Source organism: Prunus mume, linkage group LG2 (assembly GCF_029339155.1).
Source record: "Prunus mume cultivar Tortuosa linkage group LG2, ASM2933915v1, whole genome shotgun sequence".
Classification (NCBI taxonomy): domain Eukaryota; kingdom Viridiplantae; phylum Streptophyta; class Magnoliopsida; order Rosales; family Rosaceae; genus Prunus; species Prunus mume.
Genome location: NC_142699.1, coordinates 37,590,305 through 37,606,662, shown reverse-complemented (window position 1 = coordinate 37,606,662; position 16,358 = coordinate 37,590,305). Strand labels below are relative to the sequence as shown.

Sequence of the window (16,358 nt, the reverse complement as noted above, 5' to 3'; positions counted from 1 at the left end):
CCTTACCCATAAGGTTGAGACTTGACATATAAAATAACGTAATGCAAATCTTTATTAAATTACTGATCAGTACAGTACGGATAACGAAACATTTGACGTGTTCTTTTCCCACTTACATCACAAAACTTCTGAAGTTGAAAGCTCAAAAACAATGGTGATAAATCTGTTCAACAATCTACTATCAGTTACAACAAGACACATCAAGTTATGCAAGAATGACATTATTTCCACCGAAAAAAAAAAAAAAAAGCAGCTCTGATTGGATATTCATGTCTCTCCTATGTGGGAAAAACACAGAACTTGTTTTATGGCATCCTTCGACTGATGTCTCTCAACAAAGACAGAAATAGTCTGAGCAAATAAAGTGTATGGTGATCCTCTTTGTTTACAAATGGAAGATAAAACCCATCAGCAAACATAGCAAGTAGGGAACCAAACTAATCTTCGGAACTGAACTCGCAGATTCTTCTTCATCTTGTGACCCTTGTGCATTCGCAAAGCTTCCATATGGTGTGTTGGTGGTCAAAACAACAACAATCCAATTATCTTCAGAGCCAATTCCAATTCCTGTATACTTGGTGTCATTAAGACTCTCAGAGTACTGAGACTTAGTGAAGTTGGTAAGGACCAGACTAGGAACCAGGCTGGGAACGCAAGCAGGCATTATGACCCCATCTCTTGTGTTAGAGACATTCAAATGGCATTTGGCTAAAAGTTTCGGATAGTCGGAAAACTGAGGTTCAGTGCCCGGTACCGTGTTGGCGCCTGTGGTGTTTGTGCAGGGTTTATTTTTTAATTGGTCAGCTATCTCATCGGCAAGGCACTCTGCATTGGCGTTCTTTGTAAGGGTTGCCAAGTTCAAGGTGGAAGCCCGATAGCCGTTGATGCCTCGAAGAAGACTATCTTCCTCATCTACTGGAAAAAGGAGAGAGACGGAATAACTCATTGTCAGGATGTAAACGTCAAAAGAGAGATAAGTACTTCCAAATATCAACACTTCCACTAGACTAGACAATCATGCGGCAACATATCAACTTAGATTTGAGAGTGAACTTTTGGGTTAGGCTAGCAATGTATTGGTTCTGTTGTTGGTCTAATTCCACTCTGTCTTTTCAACAAGCAGTCTTGTATAAAATTTGCCCAAAGAATGTGTTCCCTGAGTTCATGGAACTTCTTAAAAACTAGAAACAACATAGCAAAATAATAATTTTTGCAGAGTCTTCCTAAAAAGAAAAAATCATATACAGATCACAGACTTATTCTGGGAGATGCAGAGTGTTGATTATAGCTCCAAGAAGATTTCAAGCAAAAGTGGACAGATTACAATCTGCCCATTTTCCAAACACTAAATCCACAAGATCCAGTTAGCTAAGAGGCATACTTTATCTAAATCAGATCTCATCTGAGATGGGTTTCTATTTTTAAGACATTTTGATAAATTAGCAACAAACCCAAAATAGAAATAGAATTCATAAATGTAAAAACATAGAAAGAGAATGCATAACACTCAGTAGCATATAAATACTCCATTGTTATAAAGTCTCAAGATTTAGGCTGTTTTAGATCAATTGCAAATGGATGGATGCTTAAAAAAGAAAACTTTACCTCCATCGCACTTGACTTGGTGGCTGAACAAAACAACGCAGGAAAGGAACAGCGGGAGAAGAAGACGCAGCAGAGACGCCATTGTCGGTGAAGCAGCAGAATGGGTTTAGCTGGTGAATAATTTCTGGTGAGGTGAGGAGAAGTTTTAGTTTGTAAGTCTCTGCTGTTGCTTTAATTAGAAGCTGGACCAGAAGCCACTTTGACGGAGATGTCCTAACTGGACGGGACGACGACGTTTCTGGTAAGCCTTCGCGGTCAAAAAACCGACGTGCCACTTTGGAGTCAAAAGAAACCATTCGAATTTCAGTTTTTTTTTTTGGTGCAACTATTTTTTAAAAAAAACTTAACAAACAAAGGTGAAATGTAGTTGAAGTTATCTAAGATTAATTGAAAGTGAATATAAAAAACAAAATAACCATTGAATTTGTAATACAGGGTTAGTTAAAAACAAGATTATCACCTTTTAAAGAACTATTACAACATAACATTTGTGTTAAAAATTAATAGTAAATGAAAATGTTGTAAATTTCATTAGGAAATCATCTCTGGCTCTAACTTTATTTCTCTAACTAAAATGAACATTTTAAAAATATGATTTATGAGTGTCATAATTATTACATGTGAAAAGTCCTGCTAGCTATGTGGCAATGTCAACTTCCAATTCTATTTGTGTCTTGTAACATTAATTTATTAATTTTAGGTTTGGAAATTATAGGGAGTTCGCTAACAAGTCTAACCAGTGGAAAAAAGCTTTGACTTGCAAACCAGTGCTCTTAGGTTCGAACTCTTATGACAACTTAATAATGTGAGTAGGGATGGGCATCGAGACTGAAAAATTAAATCACCGAACTATACAGGATGGAAAAAAAGTGGAAAAAAAACCATGTTGACTAAAAGCCAACAAACCGACATCAAACCGGATTGAATTGGTTCAAACCGATTCTGGTGTCGATTTCACACCTTACAAAATTGGACCAAATCGACTACTTTTTTTTTTAATTTTAATAAAAAATTATTTAAGTCCAGTGCTAAATTTCTAATCTCATAACTAATGTTTCCCCAAGCCCAACTTCAAATCACATTTCTTTTATGGGCCCAATCATCTCTCTTTGTATGAAATTTGATAATTTGTAAATTTTAAGCCCAAAAAATAAAATTATAGTTTTTTTTTATATTTAAATAATTTGAAAAATATATAAATATATATCCAGTTTGAAACTGAAAAAATTAGAAATCATACCAGAATCGGTTTAAACCACACCGACTGATTTTGTAAATTTTTTTTTCATCAAAACCGAACCAAATCATAGCGGTTGAATAGTACAAGTTCCGATTCTGTTGTGAGGTGAAAATGGGACCGAACTAGACCGGATCATACCGGATCGTATCCACCCCTAAGTGTGTGTATGTGTGAAACTCCCTCTCTCTTATAATTTAGACTATGGCCTATATTAAAAAATTAATAATCATGGGGAGTTCATTCAAGGGCCTCGGAAAGTAAGGTCACAATTTGAAATTTTATCTTCAAGATATCTTTTCAGGTAATTAAGTATTATGTCAAGTATACTATCTTGATCAATATTCAAAGTAACATGAAAAGAAGTAAGATGAACTTCTTGGGTCGAGCCCTAATTAAATATAGGAAGAGTGATCATAATGAGACTTGTTGGGGTGAAAGTATGTGTGTTTCGTGCATAATTTAGTGTAAGGTATTCTATATCAACAAACTCTTAATCTATATATCTTTTTAAATATTAAAAGATATTTCAAATTTGGTTGGTCCTCTCCAGTGAATCATCATGCCTTTAAAATGCCTAAACAAACAATATATATATATATATATATATATTAAGAATAAAGCATAAAATATTTATGAGCAACAAAAACATATAATATTCATGACTTCACTTCACTTTTTATGCATATATAACCAATAGGATCCATAACCAATAACCTCTACATTATCTTGGTCATGGTTTTTCTTCTTTCCTTACTGGTTGTTGCACAGTAAGAAGCTGAGCTGGCTATTGTTGCCTTGCGTGTCTATATTAAAGAGCAGCTGTACATTTCACTCATTAGATCAGTATAATTTTACTACTCCTTCATTCATTCTTGTTTGTTTTCCGAGAAATTTCCTCATTTCCCTTCCTTTGTTATGAGATCAAATTTTAAGTTCGAAGTGTCCAATTTTGTTCTAACCACTCGATAATTCATTGGGCTAATAATCTATCTTACCCTTCGTATTCTAGTCTAGGTCAGAAAGACTATTTTCTTTGGAAGTCTGTTCTTGCCCATTTTACATGTGACTAAATGAGATGTTGGAGGAAACCATATTTTGGAATCAAACATAGAGGGGTCGGATTAGGAATTAGCTTCATGCACTATCCCACCCATCATCATTTACCAATCTCAATACTAGCTTGTAGCGCTAATGTTGGAGATTTTCAAAAATATTAGAGTCTATGAAAAGCGACCGGTTGCTTTGGGAAAAACAACCGGTCATTTTGGTCAGAAATTTCATAATTTTGTCGCTGTATAAAGCGACCGATAGTTTTCCAAGCAACTTTTCCTGATAGAATGAATTAAAAACAGTTGTAGCGATAGCATCAATTTTTTGGTCTTCCCTTAACGTTAATATAGCTACTAGATTTACAATTAAAGTTCTGTTCAAACTAACATGTGATTCGATTGGAGTGACGGGTTTTAGTAAATATATCATACAGTACATGGTAGAATGAATTTTTGTATAGTAAGGATCATGGGAGACACATCAAACCACAAATTTTTATGCACCTTTATAGCCTTGAGATAACTCATCCAATCCAATGATCAATAATGCACTTGGTAATAGAGGTGCTTTAAGTTCTTTATTAATCCTGAGATTTTCACAAACATGCCCATTTTAATATTTTAGAAAAACTCCATGTTGTACTTTCAAATGAACAAATGGTAACACTAAGAACCAATTATTAAGGGCTTAATTACTATTTTACCCCTGGAACGGACTCTTCGTCTCACTTTACCCTTTGAAATTGAAATTTTCTCACTTAACCCATAGAATCTCTAAAAATTGATGAAATTTTTACCACTTTCGTCCATTTCCGTCTACAAAACTATTAAGTGTGCTGATGTGACATTGGCATTTTCATGATATTAGTTATTAAAAAACTTTGAAATCCAAATTAAAAAATCAAAAATAAATTTTAAATATTTTATATTTTTTTTAGGGTTAAGAAACCCTTTTCTTCCTTGCTCTCTGTTAGCTCACCAGCTCTCACCTCCGTCTTCTCTTTCTTCCTTTTCTAGTCACCTCTATCCCTAAAGCACTCGATTCAGCCCAGCCACCACACTCCCTCTCGTAACCCCACTTCTCTCACAATTGGATTTTTTCCCATAAGCTCACTTCCCTCTTCAACCCACCCCTACTCGCAGACCTCACTCTCTTCCTCTCCCTATTACCTAACCACCACTGACCCCTTCCCAAGACCAACCCATTAACGGTTTTGGGATTCCTTAGTACCATAGGATAGGTTTGTTTTCTATTTCAAATAAGTCCCTACTATTTAGGGAGACTTGTTTTACTGTTTTTGACTATTTCCTTATGCATGTTACCACTTTCTGTTAGTGTGAATTGTGGGCTGTATTTAAGTTGTTTGTTAGTTCATGTAAGGCTATATAATAGCCAAAGGTTGATGTTCAATAAAAAATTCATCAGAGCCCCCACTGGGCCTAAGAAAAAGAATCCACAACTTTTGAGTGATTTCCAAACATAGAGAGAGAGAGAGAGAGAGAAGAAGATGACCTCCGAAGGAAATTTTGTGCAACCTTTGGCTATTATATAGAAGAAGATGATTTCCAAATGGAATGGTGCATTGTTCCTTGACTCGGGGCATTCCAATCATATGTGTGGAGGTATGTTTATCTAGATGAGAGCTTTTTACATTCAGTTAAAGTGGGAAACAATAGTAGGATGAATGTGATTGGAAAGGGAAATGTGAAGCTGCTATTGAATGAAGTTAACCATGTTGTACATGAAGTGTACTATGTTCCAAAGCTCAAAAATAATCTCTTGAGCATAGGACAACTTTAAGAAAGAGGCTTGATGATATTGATTAAAGGGGGAGCCTGTAAAATCTATCATCCGACGAAGAACTTGATTATTCAGACTGTGATAAGTGTAAACAAAATGTTTATATTGCTAGCTCAAACTCCAGTCCCTACAAATGCTCAGCCAGAAATATGTCTTCATACAAGCCCTCAAGATCTTTCTTCCATTTGGCATCGACGATATGGCCGCTTGAGTTACAAAGGTTTGAGAACCTTGTGATGGTTCATGGACTTCCCTAATTTCAAGCTTCAAACACAACATGCACAAATTGCATTAATGGCAAACAGCACCCATATGACATACCAAAGAGAAGTACATGGATAGCAATTCAGCCATTGGAGCTCATTCATGCAAACATTTGCGGGCATATTTCCCCTATATCCAATAGTGGCAAGAGGTACACATTATGTTTTATTGATGATTATAGTCGTAAATCATGGGTGTATCTGTTGATAGCAAAGTGTGAGGCACTGAATTGCTTCAAGGTTTTCAAAAAGATGGTGGAGAAAGAGAAAGGGTTGTTTGTCAAGTGCTTGCGGATAGATGGAGGGGTTGAATTCACTTTAAATGACTTCAATGATTTTTACAAACAAAGTGGAATCAAGAGACAATTAACTACTGCATATACACCACAACAAAACGGCGTAGCTGAGAGGAAAAATCAAACTGTGATGAATATGGTCCGTTTTATGCTGTCTGATAAGAAGATTCCGAAAACATTTTGGCCTGAGGCTGTGAATTGGACTTTCTATGTTTTGAATAGGTGACGGACATTGGCAGTGAAAATGTCACACCACAAGAGGCGTGGAGTGGAGTAAAGCCCTCAGTTGAGCATTTTCGGGTCTTTGGATGCCTAGCTCATGTTCACATTACAAATGCAAGAAGAGGTAAATTAGATAATAAAAGTTTTTCTTGTGTTTTACTGGGAGTTAGTGAGGAGTCCAAGGGGTATAGATTGTTTGATCCTATAACTAGAAGAATTGTTGTGAGTAAAGATATTATTTTTTAGGAAGAAAAGCAGTGGGATTTGGAGTGAATTTTGAGGTGCAAATCTTGTTAGACTTGGAGTGGGGAGAGAATGAAGAAAACAATGAGGGTGAAGAGAGGGTGAGTGAAAATGGAGATGAAGATGGCAATGGTGATAGAGGGGAAAGAAGTGATAGTGAGGGAAGTGAAGAAGCATGGGGTAGAGAAGTAGGAAATCCTTATGGGCCTGATGAGAATGAAGGGAGAGTGAACGAAAGGAGAGTGAGACATCCTCCTCCTTATTTGTACTATTATGTTAGTGGAGAAAGTTTGGGTGAAGATGAGGCACACATGAAACAAGTTGTGGCAACTGAAGATCATTTTCATCTTGAAGAAGCAATGAAGAATGTGAAGTGGAGACAAGCTATGGACAGTGAGATCAACTCCATTGAAAAGAACAAGACATGGACATTAACTGAGTTGCCTGCTAGAGCTAAAAAGATCGGTGTCAAGTGGGTTTACAAGACCAAGTACAATGAGCATGGGGAGATTAACAAGCATAAGGCACGCCTAGAAGCCAAAGGCTACTCACAGAAGCACGACATAGATTACACAGAGGTCTTTGCACCAGTGGCAAGGATGGACACGGTAAGAACGATCATTGCTTTGGCAGCACAAAATGGTTGAAAGATTTTTCAATTGGATGTCAAGTCAGCATTCCTTCATGGAAAGCTAAGTGAAAATGTTTAGAGAAGAAAGGCAAGAAGCACTTGGTCTATAAGCTACACAAGTCTTTATATGGTTTAAAACAAGCTCCACGAGCTTGGTTTAGTCGAATCGAAGCATATTTCATCAATGAAGGCTTCCAGAGGTGTGACATTGAGCAAACTTTGTTTACAAAGAGGAACAGAGAAGGAAAGATTATCATTGTAAGTATCTATGTTGATGATTTAATTTTTACTGGTGATGATGAGGATATGATGTCTGAGTTCAAGAGTTATATGTTAAGAGAATTTGATATGTCTGATTTGGGAAGCATGAGATTTTTCCTTGGCATTGAAGTACTTCAAAGAACATATGGTATCTTTATATGTCAAAAAAGGTATGCATTGGAAATTCTGAAAAGATTTGGGATGCTGGAAAGCAATGAGGTGAATAGTCCGATTATTCTAGGCTTTATGATCAGTAAAGATGAAGATGGAATCACTGTGGATGAGACGTACTTCAAGCAATTGGTAGGAAGCTTGACGTACCTTACTGCCACGAGACCAAACATGATGTTTGTCACCAGCCTCATAAGCAGGTATATGGCAAAACCAATTGAGCTTCATCTACAAGCTACGAAGATAGCTCTTCAATATCTAAAAGGGATTGTGAATTATGGCATTCATTACAAGAGAGGTGGAGATGGTAAATTGCTTGCTTTCACATATAGTAATTATGCAGGAGATATGAAAGATAGGAAGAGTAGAAGTGGCTATGTGTTCTTGCTGAGTTATGGTGTTGTATCATGGAGTTCAAAAAAACAACCAATTGTTACGTTATCTACTACGGAAGCAGAGTTTGTAGCAGCTGTAGTGTGTGCGTGTCAAGCAAATTGGATGAAAAGGTATTGAAGGAGCTCGGACATGGTGATGAATTCTATACTCATATCAAGTGTGATAATAGCTCAACCATTAAGCTTTCAAAGAATCCTGTGATGCATGGTCGCAGCAAACATATCGATGTAAGGTACCATTTCTTGAGGAATCTTACAAAGAAGGGTTCGATTGCTTTGGTTCATTGTGGGAGTGATGATCAAGTAGCAGATGTAATGACCAAACCACTAAAGGTTGATGCGTTTCAAAAGCTTCGAAGTTTGTTGGGAGTTTGTGAGATTGCTGATGTAAACTAAATGCTTGATGGCAGTTAGTTTAAGAGAGGGAATGACGAGTTTGAGATTCCTTAGTACTATAGGATTCTCAGATATTTAGGTTTGTTTTATGTTTCAAATAAGTCCCTACTATGTAGGGAGACTTGTTTTACTGTTTTTGACTCTTTCCTTATGCACGTTACCACATTTCTGTTAGTGTGAATTGTGAGCTGTATTTCAGCTGTTTGTTAGTTCATGTAGGGCTATATAATAGCCAAAGGTTGCTGTTCAATAAAAAGTCATTCAATCCAGTTCTTGCGTTTGAGTTCTTTGCTTCCTTGTTCTTATTCTTAACACCCATGAGCACTTTGAGATTCAAGGATTATAGTCTATGACTCTTGCTCAAATATTTGGGTATTTGCTTTTGTTGGGTCTGGTTAGAGAGAGAGAGAGAGAGAGAGAGAGAGAGAGAGGCATAGACAAGAAAGAAGATAGAGGATAGATGAGCTAAAATTACAAAAATGCCCATGCCACATCAGCACACTTAATAGTTTTGTGGACGGAAATGGACAGAAGTGGTAAAAATTTCTTCAATTTTTAGAGATTTTGCAAGTCAAGTGTGAAAATCTCAGTTTCATATGGTAAAGTGAGACCAAGCTTTAGTTCCATGGGGTAAAACAATAATTAAGTCATTATGAAATGACAAGTGGCTACTTGTGTCATGTTACTAATTTGTAATTGGATTATGAGGAATTAAATTAAGGATGAATTGAATTAGGGAGGAGTTGGATTGAGTAGAATTAGATTCGGGATTCCTATTGAAGTTGCTTACTAAACTATATGGATTGAGGGGAGTTAGATTCTGGATTCATATTGAAGTTGTTTACTAAACCATATAGAATTAGGGTAGGATGATGCTAATTACTAAAATGTCCTCATTGTTGGGTTAAAGTAGATGGCAAATTTGGAATTTTTAAAATTGTGTGAGAATATAATGGGTAAAAAAGATGAATTCCTAATAGGTTAGTTCTCCAGGAATTAAAATACCATCTCCCACCTTATAATTGAATTCCTCCAAAATCAAGAATTCAATTCCTAATTTTTTGTGAGCCCCAATTACTTTTTAATTCCTTAATGTGAAAGTAAACACATGAATCCTCATATGTGGAATTCAATTTTTGATGAGAATTCCAATTTCTGATTAGTAAACACACCATTGATGGTTTCTTTTCTCCAAATTGACCTTATTATAAGGGTAGTATAAAATGTCATATTATGTTAGAATGAGCATATTTATGAAAAAACTAATTAATCTTTGATGAAGCAAAAATATGAAAATTTATTTCTACATGGGCAGAAAGAAAGCCTTCCACAAAATTTCAGCTCTATATTTCATTGCATTTTTGCACTAGTTCAAAATTAATCTTTCATATGGGAAAGGGACTCCAGTTCAGTTTGGGGGAAAGTATCACTCACGAAAAATAGAAGAATGAGTTGCAACTTCTAATGTGACATTTGTGGATTATGTGTTCGTATTATTTTGTTACAACTTGCCTACGTGCACAAAAATCTCGGGTGGAGTCGAGGCAGCCCCTATATAGCATATTCTTTGATTCGTAAATTCCCAGCAAAGTAGGAGGACTAATCTGTAATTTCAGTTCTCCTTTGTGAGTAGAATAAGACAAACACATTATGCAACTGGTGGATGCAATTTAGTCTGGATAACGTGGCCCAATCTTCCAATAGCTAGCAAAAGCATACCATGTAAACACAGAGCTCTGTTGCTTTCTTCCCCATATATACAACCTTTCCATTTATGCATTTCCAATCTTCTCCTTGGAATTAAAATTCAAAAATGGCAGTGTCGGCTGATCATTGCCGGATTTCACTCTCCGCCCCCAGCCAACTGCGTGGGGCTGCCGGGTTTTCGGTGAGAAGCCAGAGGGTTGTGAAGTTTTGCAACGGAGACTTGATGGGGAAGAAGCTGAACCTGACCCAGCTTCAGCTTGGAGCTGCTAATGTTAAAAAGAACGGTGTGGTTGGGAAACATGTTTGCATGTCTCTCACTACCGATGTGCCAGTTGGCGAGGCCAAGGTGAGCCTTTCCAAACTCACTACATACATACTGTCCCTAAAACATACATGCATTGCAATTTGCATGCAGATTATGAATGTCCCTAAAACATAATTTGAATAGTCATGAGCATTACTATTTGCATTGCATGTATGATATATATATATATATATATATATATACGATATTTTTAACTTCTTTTTTCCCCACCACCACATCAAATTCCAAAAGGTAGCATTTAAATTCTAAAATCTTACAAGATCAATTGTTTATTTTTCAATCAGTTAATATCAGCATCCATCTTTTTATAAGAGGAGAGTTGTTATGTTCAGGGAAGTAAAAAAAATCTTCTCCCACTATATAATGATATTTTCAAATTTTAAGCTCGATTCAAAATTAATTGATTAAAGAAGTGAACCACATTAAATTCGTACACGAAACGGTGCTTTTAATGGAGATGAATTCAAAATAAAGAAATTGAACTTACACCATTAAAATGCGAAATGGATTAAAGCACAACCCAAAAAAAAAAAAAAGAGATCGGTTTGGGCTTTGATTTGATGAGAAGCCCATGGTATGATAATACTAGCCCAATTAAATATGCACATGATAATATATGGACTTTGATATATGGGCTTGGGTGCATCTAACAGTTGAGGGACATAGATATAGAGAAGCGGGACCCACGGACAGTTGTTGCGATCATACTGGGAGGTGGAGCTGGTACTCGGCTTTTCCCACTCACCAAGAGGCGTGCCAAACCTGCTGTAAGTCTCTCAACTTCACAAAACTTACCTACATCGGATGCCACTGTGACAAATTTCAAACTAATCACGTATTGTCACACATTCTAATTTTTCCATATAAGTGCGTAATTGGTTTGAGATTCCGCTACAGTGAAATCTCCGTTGAATGGAAGTTCTTTCTTCCGTAATGGCATTTTACGGCAGTTGATAAAACAATGTTAAAACTCAATCCTATTTGTGGTTTTTTTCTTTACTGAATTCTGTTGGGTTTCAAGTCCTTAGACACAGAAATGGAGTGGATTGGTTTTACTACTGTTTCTGCATTTTAGGTCCCAATAGGGGGAGCATACAGGCTGATTGATGTGCCAATGAGCAACTGCATCAACAGTGGAATCAACAAAGTTTATATCCTCACTCAGTTCAACTCAACATCACTCAACAGGCATATTTCCCGAGCTTACAACTTTGGCAGTGGCACCAGCTTTGGCGACGGATATGTAGAGGTATATGTTCGAACAAAATCATCAAGTAATTTTAACAAAATGTTGCACAAACCACATAAAGAGTCTAGCCTCTCTGCATTTATAAATTATATTTATGACAATGTATGTTCTGCAATGTCACTTATAGCTCTTGTGCTCCATGCCAGGTTCTAGCAGCAACTCAAACTCCAGGAGCGGCAGGCCAGAAGTGGTTCCAGGGTACTGCAGACGCCGTGCGGCAGTTCCATTGGCTTTTCGAGGTACTAAAAAAATACAGGAATGCATTAAACAGATAACAATTTTTCAGAATGTTTTCTTTGTTTCTTATGCTTCTCTAAGAAAAAGTCAATGCACACCAATGACAGAAGAATCTGAACTGCTTAACACTAAGCTATGGAGAAGTTGTAAACTTGAACAACTTAGAATGTGTGTAAGGCTTTCCTCTTGTCACAATTTGTGAAGGGAAATTGGGGTGGTTCACTGCATCAGGGAAGCCTTGAGTCTCCAAACATAGTCCTGCATTACTGTAATAAACATATCCACCTTTTCCCCTCACACCCTTCAAATTGTTCGCGGTATAGAATTGCATGGCGGGAGCATCTGTCTACAACTCCAACACTCTTCCTGATTTCTTTTCATGCATCACAGCTGCTTTTTTCAGTACTCTGTCACCCTTGTAACCATTAAGCACATAGTTGATATCATAAGCATTTGGGAGTTTCTTGATCCTGCTTTTAATGGTCTGAGGTGAGCTGAAATCATAAGGTGTTTGTTTCACTGGTGCAATTTTACCTGTTGGTATAAGCTGGCTATTTACTGGTGTGATATGTCGCTAAAATTGTGGCCACCCAGGTTCCAGAAAGCATGTTGGGCTAGATTCACTGGAGTAGGCTTGTTCAGAGCTATGGCTTTCATTGTTACAATCAACTGCTTGTTTCCTGTGAGTGTGTACATCACAGTGACAAGGATATCACCCGGAAATCCTCCTTCACCGTCAAAGCTGTGATAGGAGAATTGGATGCTAGGATTAGCACTCTCTTGTTCATGTCTTTTCACTTTCCAAATAACACGACTGAACCCTCTTGGACCATCATGAATCGTGTTTTTGCCGTCATTAGCAACTAGTTTGTAACGGGTTCCATTCAAAGTAAATGCAGCACCGCGAATTCTGTTAGCAACACAACAATGGCTCCAAAGGGTGAGGAACTATTGATGTAATCCTTGACTGAATCGAACCCGAGGATAATATCAGCCAACTTTCCACCTTTTTCAGGGACAACGAGAGATAGGATATATGCACCCCAGTTAGTAAGCTTCACAGAGAAGTTTCCTTTCTTAAGTTCATATGTCTCAATCTTTTCCTTTGCTAAAGAACCATTGACAAGCCCAAAAGCCAGTAGGATTAGGAAAAAGTACAGAGGGATAGAGATCTTGGCCATTTTTCTTTAGAAAAAGAAACCAGCTATCAGGTTATATATATTGAAGAGCAAGAGTCATTAAGGAGTACGCATTTAAAACAAGAATTAATAACGCAGAGGTTTTTTTTTGGAAGTAGTTAGCCCTTGAGTTTCTTACCTTAACAAAAAGATGGAAATTGATGGTGCATCAATACTTTTCTTTACTTCCCCCTTTCCATTGGTATATTCATTTGCGCATATTTAGAAAGTCAAAAATTTTCCTTCCCAATTGACAGTTTGAAAATACGTAAATGACCAACCTGATATTTTCAAATAACAAGGTTGTCATAAGTGACCCTTCCATGCTTCAGTCTCCCTTTTTTATTCTTCTTTGCATAACCGAGCAAAGCATTTGAGCGAGGTGGTCTAAAAATTGGATGTATCATAATTTACACCAGTGCTTTTCATGCCGCAGGATGCAAGAAGCAAGGATATTGAGGATGTTCTGATCCTGTCTGGTGATCATTTGTATCGAATGGACTACTTGGACTATGTTCAAGTAAGACAGAACCGTTAGTTTTGCTTCACTGAAAAGAACTCAAAAGGCCAATTCTCAATTATCAAAACTTACCTCTCAATTAATTTGCAGAATCATAGGCAGAGTGGCGCAGATATTACCATTTCTTGTTTGCCGATGGATGACAGGTACTGTGGTCATTTTACCAAAGAAACCTCTTGAATTTTCCTTGTAAAATATTGACTATGAAATTCATATCAATATTCATAATATACTGGCTTGAAATTATTAGTGGTAATTTTCTCTTTTGTATGAGTGCATTTGTTTTTCAACTCTGATCACAATGGTCTATTGCTCATCAACCCTTTGAAACTTTCCTCTCTACTCTTTCCATGATAGCCGAGCCTCAGATTTTGGTCTAATGAAGATAGACAAGAAAGGACGGGTCCTATCGTTCAGAGAAAAACCTAAAGGAGACGACCTGAAGGCAATGGTAATACTCATTCTTAAGCTATTACTATTATTTGAACTGGCATAGGTATATGAATACTTATATGCTCATTTTGCTACGAACATTAGGCAGTAGATACAACCGTTTTGGGACTTTCTGTCGAGGAGGCTCTAAAGAAACCATACATTGCTTCCATGGGAGTGTATGTCTTCAAGAAGGAGATACTTCTGAATCTTTTAAGGTGCTAATCATGCGTAGTTATATACGAATTACAAATTGTAATATTAGTTTTATTCACATGAACATACATAAGCACAACACAATCACAACCCGCATTAAAGAAATTTGAGAAAAATACACTAACTATTTGAGTCAGATGGCGTTTTCCGACTGCAAATGACTTTGGATCAGAGATAATCCCCGCCTCAGCTAAAGAATTCTTCATTAAGGTCCGTATCAGATCTCTGTCTGAGGATGTTATATGTTTGCTTAAGCTTAGTCTAGAGATATACAGGTTAACAAGGCATGCATGTATAGGTCAACAGTCTAAATTTTGAACTCACTAACCTTGCTATCCACTTCAGCATTCCATGATGCTCCTTTGTGAAAAACCTCTGTGCAGGCTTATCTGTTCAATGATTACTGGGAAGACATAGGGACCATCAGATCCTTCTTTGAGGCAAACCTTGCCCTCACCGAGCATGTAAGTACGAAGCAAGATGGGGAAGCGACAATAAATGCTTTAATAAATTTGCAATGCTCACCCTTCTAATGTTCCTTTTGCAAAAGGAAAATAAGCTTTCGCTGTCACAGATGAATCTAATGCTTCATTTTTGCATCTTTCAGCCAAACAAGTTCAGTTTTTACGATGCAGCAAAGCCGATATATACTTCAAGAAGAAACTTGCCTCCATCAAAGATTGACAACAGCAAGGTTCGTGAGCTTAGTTTCAAGAAGTTACATCATTGCCGTAAAATTTATCCCTGCTGCAAGCTAACTGGGATAAGGTGTTGAAACACATGATCATCCTGATAAAAATCAGGAACATCCTTGTACAATCAAGCACAGATAACTGCATTATATAACATTCTGCCCACTTGTGCAGATCGTTGACTCCATCATGTCACACGGAAGTTTCATAACTGATAGCTTCATAGAGCACAGTGTTGTCGGTATCAGATCTCGAATAAACTCAAATGTTCACTTAAAGGTTTGTCCCATAAATTCCAGAGAATATTAAGCTCAAGTTGTTAATGAAATAACCCAAATGAGTAATTCAAACTGGTGTCTATACTGTTATGATTGGCAAAATGCATGCAGGACACAGTAATGCTTGGTGCTGATTACTATGAAACCGATGCTGAAGTGGCATCACTATTAGCTGAAGGAAGAGTTCCTGTTGGAATCGGAGAGAACACAAAAATCAAGTACAGGCTCCTTGAACCTCCACAAATATTTTAAGTTATAAATGTTAAATAACTTCTTGCTCTCATGGTTCTTGATGTTATGTGCAGAGACTGCATCATTGACAAAAACGCAAGAATCGGCAAGAACGTTGTTATTGCCAACTCAGAGGTATAATTTGCTCTCTAGTAATTGCTACAGATAATAAAAAACGAGCAATTTGATTGCTAGGAAGGTGGAAAATTCAACGTTTCTATATGATTTTTGAAGTCTCAGTTCTCAGCATCCTTCTGGTGCAAGTTGCAACCAGGCTAAACCTTTTACCAGATGAGCTTATAAGATATAATTTGTGTTAGTCTAATTTGTACTTTGTGTTTATGCGTGGAATTGCAGGGCGTACAGGAGGCTGACAGATCTTCTGAAGGGTTTTACATCCGATCAGGTGTAACCATCATATTGAAAAATTCAGTCATCATAGATGGACTTGTGATCTAAACTATCCCTCCATCCTTTTTAATTTTTGGGTATATTAGGATGGATTGGAACTAAAAGAGAGAATGCAATGTGAATCACCATGTATACTCATGTCAGTAGAGCAAGACACTCTTATGATGCGGATGTGTATAAACCTTGTTTATCAAGTACATTAAGCAGCTATATTTTGCAAGCTAATTGTGAAAATTAACTTTCGATAACAATTTACGGTTCATTCAAATTGATTAAGTGTGTACATCAAATGACTTGTGCAATTCATCC

The 16,358-nt window shown here is 36.9% G+C and overlaps 2 protein-coding genes and 1 pseudogene across 3 annotated transcripts; 1 reads left to right on the top strand and 2 right to left on the bottom strand.

Annotated features, from left to right (window-relative positions):
* Positions 1 to 27: 27 nt before the first annotated feature.
* Positions 28 to 1,779, bottom strand: LOC103322809 (putative GPI-anchored protein At3g06035). Of its 2 annotated transcripts, none has more exons than XM_089047067.1 (2): positions 1,606 to 1,779; positions 28 to 912 (listed from the first exon to the last, which is right to left on the bottom strand). In XM_089047067.1, the coding sequence occupies exons 1-2, from the start codon at positions 1,685 to 1,687 to the stop codon at positions 386 to 388; spliced, it is 609 nt and encodes a 202-aa protein (XP_088903193.1). In that variant the 5' UTR covers positions 1,688 to 1,779; the 3' UTR covers positions 28 to 385. The 2 variants fall into 2 exon arrangements, with proteins under 2 accessions (XP_088903193.1, XP_008222968.2); XM_008224746.2 differs by having other exon boundaries at positions 28 to 915; positions 1,606 to 1,775.
* Positions 1,780 to 10,278: 8,499 nt separating this feature from the next.
* On the top strand, positions 10,279 to 16,274 carry APL1 (ADP glucose pyrophosphorylase large subunit 1). The gene is made up of 15 exons (XM_008224748.3): positions 10,279 to 10,626; positions 11,259 to 11,372; positions 11,681 to 11,854; positions 12,001 to 12,093; positions 13,706 to 13,789; positions 13,880 to 13,935; positions 14,147 to 14,240; positions 14,327 to 14,439; positions 14,575 to 14,647; positions 14,821 to 14,901; positions 15,045 to 15,131; positions 15,304 to 15,408; positions 15,519 to 15,625; positions 15,713 to 15,773; positions 15,996 to 16,274. Exons 1-15 carry the CDS (start codon positions 10,387 to 10,389, stop codon positions 16,095 to 16,097), a joined length of 1,584 nt encoding a protein of 527 aa, XP_008222970.2. The 5' UTR covers positions 10,279 to 10,386; the 3' UTR covers positions 16,098 to 16,274.
* On the bottom strand, positions 12,106 to 13,272 carry LOC148920227 (uncharacterized; annotated as a pseudogene).
* Positions 16,275 to 16,358: the final 84 nt, after the last annotated feature.